Below are 12,120 nucleotides of genomic sequence, written 5' to 3' on the forward strand. Positions count from 1 at the left end.
TTTTATACTACATATTTTGGCAATTTTAAATACATATATATGTACATATTTTTGGTTTTTTATTACATATAAATCCCAGCCCTAGTAATAAAATAATATTTTTAACCTTTTATTATTATATAAAATACTTAATGAAAATTCCACCTTGCGTAGTTTCAGCAACAAATGTCAATTAAAAAGCGTATAATACGCGATGAATTAATATTAATCAATAGGAAAGGAAATAGGACGAGTGGTCGCTGCTAATAACTTAAGCTAAAACACTGGTAACGCGTGTCCTCGGTATCCCATTTAAGGAGAAAATCGTAACGACGCATTGAAAGTAAAAGTAGGTACGTGCGAATTATACAATAATAATATTATGACGTATGACTTTATGTGCGTACGTTTAATACATTTATTACACACTAGGATTCAAATTTAGCAAAACGTGATGATATTTTAAGCGTTGAAACACTCTCACCTTGGACGTCGTCTTCGTCGTCTTCTTCTGGTATCTCATTTTCTTCGTACGGAATTGTGTCGTGTCCATAATTTTGTCCATAACTTTGACCATAGTTTTGTGCGGGACGTCTAAAAATATACGTGTTAGTAAGCCGATGATTGTATTTGATAAATTAATATAATTATGCTTGAAAAAGTAAATTATGCGATTAAAAAATATCTTTTACACTCTCCTCCCCTCTGCTGCCGGTTAATCGTTATAAAACATCATATGATGGGACATAATATTATGTTATTAAAACAATTTAATCAATTTTGTGGCAAACAAATCATACTTTTTTTTTTTTAAATTTAAAAAACAACATTTTAGTAATTTCTAATGAATGGCGAACGTAATTATTCTTTTAGTTTTGGTTTTTATATTATTTATTATAACACGTTATATTTTCTTATCGGGTAGGTATTGTTATACTTAATATAATATCAATGTAGAGTTTTATAGTTGCCTTGTACAAGGTCTGTGAGCATAAAGCAACGTCATGGAACATACCTATATATTGTTGTGAGGAAAAAAAAATTGAAAATTTCCGATGGATATGGCCATGAAACACTTGAAACATGTATCACATAGACTGACAATAACCGTGTGCAGTTTAACTATACACTATATTATTTTCTACTAAATATTATAATGTAAAATATTATAAAAATCTTTTTGTACGTTGCTGTGCGATTTCGTCAAAGAAGGACGTCCCTTTATAACGTTGCAGTTTTCTATTGTGTAATTAGATAATAATATGACCACCCGGGGCCTGGCCTCGACAGTTCATTGGACCGATATAGTTCCTTTACTTTACATTGTACGAACAAAATACAATTGTACGGTTATGACGTATACAGCCAAAACGTTCAATTCTCGAGAGTTTAATTTTATAATAACAAAGTATAATGATTTATTATATTATATTTGTGTCATAAATTATTGCCAGCTTCACTGCAAAAATATACATTCAATCAAAATCCAGACCTTCAAAAACACAACAAATAACGTAAAAATCATCTATGATAATATTAATTGGGATTAATATTAACACTGATATACCTCCAACACTTACAACAACTATATTTTGTTTTAAAACCCAATAGAAATTATAACAATAATCAAGTTCAAGTAGCAGTAAATCGACAGTAAATTAAAATGTACGACCATCGAATAATATTGTAGTTTATTACCTTTTGTAATAATAATATTAATCATAATACGCACGCATACAAATATGCATAATAAAAATAAAAATAAACTGATATCATTAATAATTATCGGTTACATGCCTGGATTTGTCTCGAGCCTTATTTGCTTCCAGGATGGACATCAACGCCAGCAATTCTTCGGGGTCAAAAGGCAAGTCGCGTTTGGCACGTCCGCTGTCCAAATAAGAACCGTACACTCTAGAACCACTTTTTAACCAAAACATTATTTATAGGTACATAAAAATTGCAACAAACCGTTAACGATATCGAAATTTCAATTGAGAAAATGGACGTGTTTTGTTATAATAGGAAAGCACTTACAGGTACTCTGGTGTAAACAATGTGTTGTAAAACAATTGGGTACAATGCAATTTTCATGAATCCTCCCCCATTCCTATTATATATTGAACGCCTCATAAATATTCAATGGCGACGTTCAATGAATAATTCATCTGTGACATTAAGCTATTGTTATTGGTATTGTTTCTTACCTCCTTTTAACTGGTGAGCCGAAGTGGTAAGCGTTCCTTTTATAACGGTCATCGGCGTCTAGCGATTGAATACCGTAGGAATCTTAAACAATAAAATTGTCCAGTAAATATAGGTAGCAATATGTATAGTTGTACACGCTTCATTAAAATTAAAAATTTTGAACCAGAAATGGGAAATTGTGAAACATTAATATTTTATATTTGAATTGAAGTAACACGAAAACATGAAAATAATAATATAATTGTTAAAATATATTGTGGACTGTAGAAAACTTTCTCAAATAATACAGTCCAATTCTATGCAAGAATGAATGACTTTAATTAAAAACTACCCCCCAAACGAAATTGTTTGACGAAATATGTCCTTTCAAATTAACATATTTTATTGAATTCAAATCATTAATTTTTATTCAAACCAAAAATGTCATATTTACATAATGCTTACTTTTCGGAAATATTTTTAATTGTTTTTTGGTTACAACTTATATTTTATTTGATCAATTGAATTATTTGAATTACACCTTAATTATGAAAAGGGTCATTGGTTATAAAATGTGTGTATGCACTATGCTTGTTTTGTATACAATCTTTTGAATTGATATGACAGTATTTTAAATGTATTTTCTGCTGAGTGAATAATATTACATATTATTTGTTATTAAATTTCAGTCAACCGATAAGTTATAGCTGTATCATACTAAGGTAGGTACATACAAATATGTATCCAACAAAGAACATAGTAAACATAAAGTTGCGTGATTCATATATCTAATTCATAATTTTCATCTGAATTTCAATTGTAGGATTTAAAATAATAATTATGTTCAGCCCCCTTACATACAACTATGAAACTTAAAGCAAATGATTGTAGAATTGTTGCGTCATATTATATTGTAACGTTCAAGAGTGTAATAGTACGTATAGGTTAGATTATTATATAATACCAATCACTATGCTTATGAGAACTTTACGTTAACATAATATCGACGATATGAAAACTGTATGCAGTTTTATTGTTCTATCGTACTGTCATAGTCCTGAACACTCGGACAGATTACTGCAGGTGACTGTTGTAGTTTACACATTGTGTTTAGTAAAAATCAAAAATAAGTTTTCGTTATTTAATTAAATATAATTTTCAAAATCGAAAAACTTAAATCGACGTTTATATAGATTACAATTTTAACTTAAAGTTTATCGTCACTCACATACCGCGTTTCACGAAAGCCAGTATAGTAGTTTTCATTATTTAATTAAATGTTCGTTTAAATGTAAAAACTTAAATCGACGCTTTTGAATTACAATTTAAGTTAGATACTCAACGAAAAACACTTTTATTTAGACAATGGCGGCGAGGCGAGTTCGTCGACATAGTAATCAATCATCAAAAGACCATAATACATCCGTTTTTCTTACAGTCTATGCTAATATTAATATAATAATATGATAAGCAGTACATATGAAGTCATGTGACAGACAAGCATTAATTATTAATTAATATATGAATTGAGATTGCCGTGATACGAGTACTCGGTTCGAAACGGCGGTAAATAAAAAGTATATTAATTGCCATTCGTTATATTCACTAAGAAAGTGACATAAGCGCCAAACTCTTATCTTTAATGTATTTTGTGAACGATTTATTATTATAGAGAAATATGAGACTTATTAGTGAATAAAATAAAAAAAGCATTAAATTATAAAATAATCATTTCGAAATTGACAAACTAAAAACATTAAACAAGCACAACAGAATGAATAAATTATCAAGTTATAAGCACCTGTTAGCTACAATAATGAAAATAATATTATTTATTATCATAATTATTATTATAGGTAATATAAAAAATATGATAATAATATGCCACTATATTAATTTTTTTGTAACACGGCGCCTTGTGTATGCAATTTTAATACAATGGAACTGCTAAAGCTAAAATAGGTAATTCGTAAAACTATGATAGTTTATTATTTATTAAAGTCTTGTAATTAATAAAATATTACAACTATAATATGCTTTCAACATTATGTTAATAAATAATTATAGTGAGGTTAAATATTTTAAACAAGAGACGTTTATTTCTTATTTCCATTATATGTCTATTAAATATAATAAGCCTACAATAAAAAAAAAAATCATATGAATTAAAATTTCACTTCAGAATAATATTATGTTTAATAAAAAAAAATAACTTTTTAAAAACTTTGCATTTTTATTTTACGTACTTAAACAGCCACGAGATTGTGTTATATTGAAACATCGTGGATTTTTTTTTAATACAATTATGTGATACTAAAATATTTTTAAATTACCAATCTATTTTTAAATGGTTTTTATTCCGAGGTAAAGTGAATACATTTACATTGAATCGTTCCTGATTAAAATATTATTTAAAATGTTATATAAAATTTAATATAATTTTAATGAACGCCGCGTATTATAATATTAATTTAATTATTACGCGTCACGTATATTATAATAATATCATCTCCCGAGTTACGTCAACTAAAAATTTCATTAGCGTCTTTTTAAACGCGCCTTGTTGGCTGTTTATTACACAAGTATTTCTTATAAATTTAATGTATTTGCTTCATAATCACCCAGCAGTAAATCTCAATAATATTTATAAAACTATGAACTGGGCATGTCATAACACAGAACAAAATAATATCGGTATGTGGAAAAAGTATGAACAATATTAGTCACTCCGTAACACAGAATTTATTTATTAAGGAATTGAATACTGCGATGGGAGGGTTTAAATAAATTCATAATAAAATATACATGTTAAACATATTTGATATCATGCAATTTGCGATGGAGATGAAATTATATTTTAATAGTAGTTTACAAGGTTTTCTAATATGAATCTAGATACAAAACTTACATTTAACTAAATAAAAACATCAAACTAACAAATGTAATAAAAGAGAATATAATGATAAAAAAATAACAATAATGTTTTTATAAATACAGTTTACGGAGGAGTTTCGCTAAATATTAACTTTTTATTTTGAATGGAAGTTACTGAAGTTGAGTCATTTATTTTCGTCGAAATATAAAAAAAAACTTTTTAAATTATTTGTCTGCAGCCGAACAAATACATTATTATGATGACCGTTATATTTTTATTTCGCTTCATTCGAATCGATCATACTATGTGAACATATCAAGTAGGTATACATATACAATTCCAATTTTTTCAATAACTCTATATAAAAAGTTATAACGCATGTTATATTGATATGATATTTGAAAATGAATATGTTTTAGTAACTAAATATAATTTTAAAAAGGTACATTTCGTATTGAAAATGTTTAATATTATACTAGTCGTTTAATAATAATTATAACGAATTCGTCATATTCCAATTTCATATGTAGTATGAACTACAACTTTATTGTTTTATGTCTAGTTATATATTATACGTACATTTTATCGTTGTGTTATTCGAGGATTTAATTATTTTATCTAGATAGTTTTGTTCAAAATATTTATATTACACTAGCTGTTCTGCCCGACGTTATCCGTGCATTTTTTAAAAAAATATATGTATTTGTAACAAAATGTATATGCCGTATTTCTAAAAATAATAATATTACCTAATTAGTATTATAATAATATGTAACCAATGGCAATAATTTAATTAAGAAAAAATAATTACTAATATTGGTTATTCGTGAGCTGAAAAATAATGGATGTATGAGCTGCCCTTTAGCTTTCAACCATTAGGAATTGAAAAAATGTCGAAACCTTCTCCGTGATATACTCTTTTATTTTTTTAAAAAAAACCACACGACTATCGGATGATTGATTGCCATTGGCTCCAAAGATTCTCGTTTTCTCATTTATATATAGATATAGATTCACATTTACTGTACCTTTTTCGGTTATAAGAAAAGTTCTCCGAAAGAATCACTAACTCCTGTTTGCAATAGTTTGCCAATCTAGTCAATTAATATATGATTTTTTTTTTAAAAGCGTGAGGAATAACAACACATTAAAGAACTATTGAAATATTAATTTAAAGACATGTAATTTACCGTGGTTTTCACTTAACTCAGTTCAGAATTGATTTTCCAACACGATAATTCACAACATACTTACCTAATCACTATTTCTTCAAAATACATTATCATAATCATTTACTACTACCTATATCATATTATAATTATGCTACGTGCGGAGAATTGAGAGTGGACTAAAATTTTTAAATTCTATTCACCTATTATGTTCTGTTGCTAAGACAAATATGTAACCACTAACCATGTTATCCCAGTTCGTGATATATCGAGGTTGTTAATTATTAATTAAGTGTCTCGATACGCCTAACTCTGATATTTTGACCACAGTTACAACCTTCAAATCACACTAAAACGAGTTTTTACAGATCTTTTTATTTTATCATATATTTGTTTTGTTTTTTCTAACATGACGAAAATATGAAAATATACTATGATACTTTAGAGTCTCAAAATGCAAAACAATATAACAACGGTAAATTATGAAAGTAAGATGTGTTAAAATTTTTAATTTACTTGTAAATATTAAAAGAATGAAACAAATTACATTTTATTTATTAAATAAATCAATATTTTTAATCGATAATATTGTATAATGTATACAATTTATTGTTGATTAATGTTTTTTTGATATTATATACAATTTATTCACGATAGTCTTTAAATTTTTATTATGGTCGTAATTTTTTTTTTTTAAAAAGGCTTATTATATTATCACGATGTAAACGGTTTCTCATTGGCTCAGCGAGAAGTCTACTAGAGTTTACGATAAACATATTTTATGCATAATGTGCTTTATCGAGATTACAATATTTTGTCGTATTAGCGTACATGGCATTGTAATGTAGTAAGTAGTTGTTTTTCTTTACGTTCTACTAACAATTTTTTGAAATGCCTAATTTGACCTTTTTATTACAGCTAAGTTAGTGATGAAGTTTTATCTCGTCGTTTTTTTATTTGAATAAAAATTATTATTCAGTATCAGTTGGATTCAATCCAATAATATTACTAATTATCATTGAAACCGAATGACGCCCATAATTCATGGCCCTTTTGTTTGTTCCGTAGTCGTCATATTTTTAACTGACAAGATAAATAGGTATTTGATTATTGATTGCGTTTTTAATATTATATTCAAAAATACATACTCACAATATACTCACATTCGACTAATTTGTAATATTATTAATCGAATTCTGGAACATTCTAAATTTTATATACGTTAGATACGTAAGCGGTTCCGTCGATTGAAATTTATCTCAAATTATACACTTAGTATATTAAACTTGGAATAAGATAGTTTTTAATATTCTTAATGAACAACTGTAAAATATTATCATTGGCTTCAGTTAATTTGCCATGAAATGTTTACGCTTAAGTGACTAAAATACTTTTGGTATTAAATACTTAAAAATAATTAATTATAAGGTCAACTGTGATTTTTATTGTTTAATGGAAAATTTATCTAAAATATATATTAGATATATTATACAATTGAGTTTTGTAATTTAATTATTTACTAAACACTATTGTTTTTTTCTTAAAATATATGTTGAGTTTCTTATACAAAACCTGATTATATTTTTGCCGCAGATTTATTGTATCTGAAAGATCATCGAAAACTCTTGTAAAATAATTTAGTAACGCAATAATATCAGTTGTTCGTATTTTAATTAGGATAAGTTAGGATAAGCTAACGAACAAATTATTTTCAATTGCATGAAACACGGTTTTTAAGTTTTTACATACTATTGTGTAACAAGTACCTACCTACCTGACAAATACGACTATACATTTGTTTATTAAATTCTGATCCCTTAGGTATATAACCTTCAGAGTATAAAGAAAAAAAATTCATTTTATAGTAGCAGATCAAACAGTGCTGAAGTAGTACATATAATATCAAAATTCAATTATTTTTACGTATATAGGGAGATACAACTTGAAAAGGAGAGAACAAATTATATTTCTTTGTGAGTTCAGATTTATAAACGTAATACAGAAAATATCTAGGTTATATTTTTATAGCAATTTCTTTATTCTAGTTTTACATTTTAAAATAAAAGAAAACAAATCTTTCGATATTTTCAAATCAATATTTACTTTATACCTTCGACCTTCGTGTTTTACGAATGTTTCTATTATAAAAAATACATTATTCTACCTACCCCGTATTGCATCATAATTTTATCCTTTAACATACTTGCAGTTACGAATTTATGTATATGTACTTGCAACATATTTATATTATTTATGCGATTGTAAGAAATTCTATCGTTTGATATATTATTTTTTTTACTAGATTTAGGTACATATACTTACACGAAAATTATTCTCACTGATAAATTATATGAAATTGATATTTCATGCATAAACCATTATACACGCTTCGTATATTATACATTATTGTACAATGTGTATATTTATATATTCAATATGTATGTATTAAAATACAAAAATATAAAGAGTATTGTTTGATGGGATTAATTACGTACAGTAAACTAAAATTTAGATCCATGCATTTATTTCAAATTGCCGTTTTATTTGTGTACGTATTTGGCGATATCATTAGTGTCATGTGAGTAACAATCCGATTACTTCGGGTTCTTACGGTTACTTTTTACATTGTCACCAATTATTAATTGTTAGTCATCTTATAACAATTTTAACGACTATAATAAATATTACATTGTTACAAGTATATATATAAAAAAAAAAAATGTGTTATCATTAATTATTTACGTTTTGCAACTCAGTACGGTTAATATTGTATTGGTTTTTATGTCTGTCAGTGGTCTTTGGAACAATAATGTATTATTTATTACGACCGAAACACGCGATATTATACTATAGACCCACCACGTTTTATGTAATGTGTACGATACATGCGATATTAGTATACTACCAACGACGATGACGCCGGAGATGACGATGGTGATTATAAATTATAATAATATTAACAGTGATAATAGCGAACAAATCATAATATACCTGGGTTGTAAAAGAGGTCGGTGATCTTTTCGTGTCTGGCAGACTGGGGATAGTGTTCAAGGGCGTTGTTCACCTCGGGCACCGGTTCCGGGTCGTGGTGATCATCAGGTGCCTCTGAAAAACGGAAACAACAACAACAACAAAAAATATGTATACGTAAACACGCACATACACATTATGTTATAATATATGAATGTGTAGTTGCGTTGACAATCGATACTTTCGGCACGACCCGCGATTGTTGAGGTAGGTATAATATGCGTGAGTATAAATATTGGGTTAGTTGCGACTCACGTCTCTTTTCGGCTCTGGCGTAGTTTCTGGTGTCCGCCTGTCTGTTCTGCTGGTTACCGAACTGGAGTACTTCCTGCGTTTTCTTGGCTATAATATAATACACGACAAATTAAAAACTATTACGAGCCTTTTATAAAATAGGTTATAGAGACACATCATACGCAGTGGCGCCTTTAAGAATTTTCAAAAAAATGGGGTTGGATGCACGGCATGTCATGCCGCATTTGTTGTTGTTGTTTTGAAACGATAACAATATTGTAATTGCGCAGTCGTGATAATAATGATATTATTGTAAAACGGAAACTCAACAAGCCGCCTGCACACTTCTACGCAATATTTTGATAATAATATTGGTATCAAAGGTACGCGCGATATACGAATTGCAAAATCAGTGGCTAGCGTGTGAGGGCCCCGGGAGAGAGTGGGTGGGACAAGCGTGTGAGCCGACGACAACGATCGTCTCACCTTTATTCTTGGCCATGTTCTTCTGGATCTTGGCGGCGTCCGCCTTGCCGGGGGCGGGCAGCCCGTGCGCCATATGCGTGACGACCACGGCCACCGCGACCGACAGGACCAACGAAGTGAACCAGTTCATTATAACGTGACGTGAGTTCGACGTGAGCACTTGTTTTGCCGGGCAGAGTGCTTTCTCCTCGGTGTGCAGTCCGTTGCGTTCTGTCGGTGGTGGTTTCGGCGGCGCGATGACGACACAGTGCTGGCGTCGGTGGCGGCGGCGGCGGCGACGGTTGTCCGCTCCCACCGGCACAGCGGGCGATGAAGAGGAGCAACTTTTTTTTTTGTCGGTCGTCGAGGATACGGGGAGTAGGTGTTTTCCGCCCGATCGATATTCCCGAGTGTGCGTCCCGGCGAACCCTCACGCTCATCTACCCACGAGAAAACGCCCGGGCCGCCACCTGTCGCGCGCGCGTGGGACACTGCCATTCCGTACCACCACCTACTTCTCCTCCACCGCGATTCGGGCAGGCCATCGTCAACTCCCTCCCCTCCGCCACGACCGCCATCAGATCCTCAACCATTACCACCCCATCGCGAACTACAGTCTCCCGTCGCCAAACGGAACAACACAATAATTTATTTCGGTCCGCAGTCAGAGCATGTATATAGGCTCTCTCGAACAATACGACGACAATAAGTACCTACCGCTAATGTAACTCAGGCTTGAGCACTTTTCAAATGAACTGTATATATATATTATAATATCCTCGTCGAATGTTGAAAATGTCAACAATGTAGGTAGTCATTTTGAAATTGACAGTCGTCTTGATTATTATTTTAATATTAAAAAAAAAATAAAGAGAGAATGAGAGATGAACAATATTGCATCATGACAACTCATCGAAAGCTTACAAAAATAATTAAAAACACAACTATATAGGCTACCTTCATATATCGATTCAATGTTAGAACAAACCACCGTGTACATCCAATTATTATTGCGTTGTATGTGTTATAAATATAAAAATATAATGTTATAATACTTTTTGATATATAATATCATTAAGTCATAATTCGTTGTAACCCAGTCACGAACGGTGTGTGCACTACGTAGGTACATTATTATTATTACTATCACAATGTAGGTACTTTACGACGACGGTAAATTCATAATAGTTGTATAAGCTCATTTGTATTAATAATTCATTATTGTCGATAAACGATATCACACTAATTCACAATAGAGTGATTTTTTGTTTGTCAGACTGAGTTTTGGTTTTTGAATTTTATTAACTTGCGTTTTTCTGTTATTATAATGATTGTACTACAATAATATAATATATTATAAAGTTACGTGAAATCAAAAGTGTGTAATCGTTGCAAATATATTGTACGTAGCCAGGTAGGTACTGTGACAGTATTATTATTTCCGACGAAAGGTTAAGATATAAGCATTTTAAAAAAAAAAAAAAAATTATTAAATACTGTAACATATTTATTTGACTTTATAGATATTAGATATTATAATATATCTTTTCTTTTTTATATTTATAAATTTTAAAGTAATTTAATATGATAAAAGTATATAAATATTACAAAACTTAATGTGACCCACAAAAATATAATCGTGACCCACACTGGCCATAGTTTTCCCTCTTGTCTTCTGCATTCTATATTAGATAGCCCGATAGGTATAATAAATTTCCAATTTCAGTCAACTCTTTGCGTCTGAAGGCACGAACTCTAAATATTATATATTATTATATTTTTAAAACCATAATTAAGCACTCAATATCGCGCTCACTCTTTATTTCAATTATTTATTCTTCTATGTAAGTACTTTTTCCAGATGATAATATTTAATATTTAAAAACCCTTAAGTGTTTCAATGGACTTGGACACGTTCCTGATAAGTGCTTTAGGCAAAAATGATGCCTTATCAAAATACTCTTTGGTGTTAGTTGAGCGACCCTTTGTAATATAAATATTGACTACAATTTCTATTAAGTATGGCTATATAATATACCAACAACGCTGTCAAGTTTTTAGTTCCAGTAATCAACTTTTTTATTTCAACTTGTTATATTATTTTGAATTAAAAAAACGTTAAACTGAATGTTAAGGTTTTTTACAATTTTAATTTCTAGGCATTTTTATTAGTTAAAATAT

General features: G+C 29.6%; 1 protein-coding gene across 1 annotated transcript in view; it reads right to left on the reverse strand.

Annotated features, from left to right (window-relative positions):
- The window catches only part of LOC100160727, an 11,432-nt gene extending 1,235 nt beyond the window's left edge, over positions 1-10,197 (reverse strand). Inside the window, exons 1-6 of the mRNA XM_003244446.4 lie at positions 9,961-10,197; positions 9,496-9,582; positions 9,202-9,315; positions 2,187-2,268; positions 1,777-1,902; positions 464-573 (exon numbers count right to left, since the gene is read on the reverse strand). Of these exons, the coding sequence (XP_003244494.1) occupies positions 464-573; positions 1,777-1,902; positions 2,187-2,268; positions 9,202-9,315; positions 9,496-9,582; positions 9,961-10,090 (649 nt within the window). The 5' untranslated portion in view covers positions 10,091-10,197. The remainder of the gene's footprint in view (positions 1-463; positions 574-1,776; positions 1,903-2,186; positions 2,269-9,201; positions 9,316-9,495; positions 9,583-9,960) is intronic.
- Positions 10,198-12,120: the final 1,923 nt, after the last annotated feature.

This window comes from Acyrthosiphon pisum, chromosome A1 (assembly GCF_005508785.2).
Source record: "Acyrthosiphon pisum isolate AL4f chromosome A1, pea_aphid_22Mar2018_4r6ur, whole genome shotgun sequence".
In the NCBI taxonomy this organism is placed as follows: Eukaryota; Metazoa; Arthropoda; class Insecta; order Hemiptera; family Aphididae; genus Acyrthosiphon; species Acyrthosiphon pisum.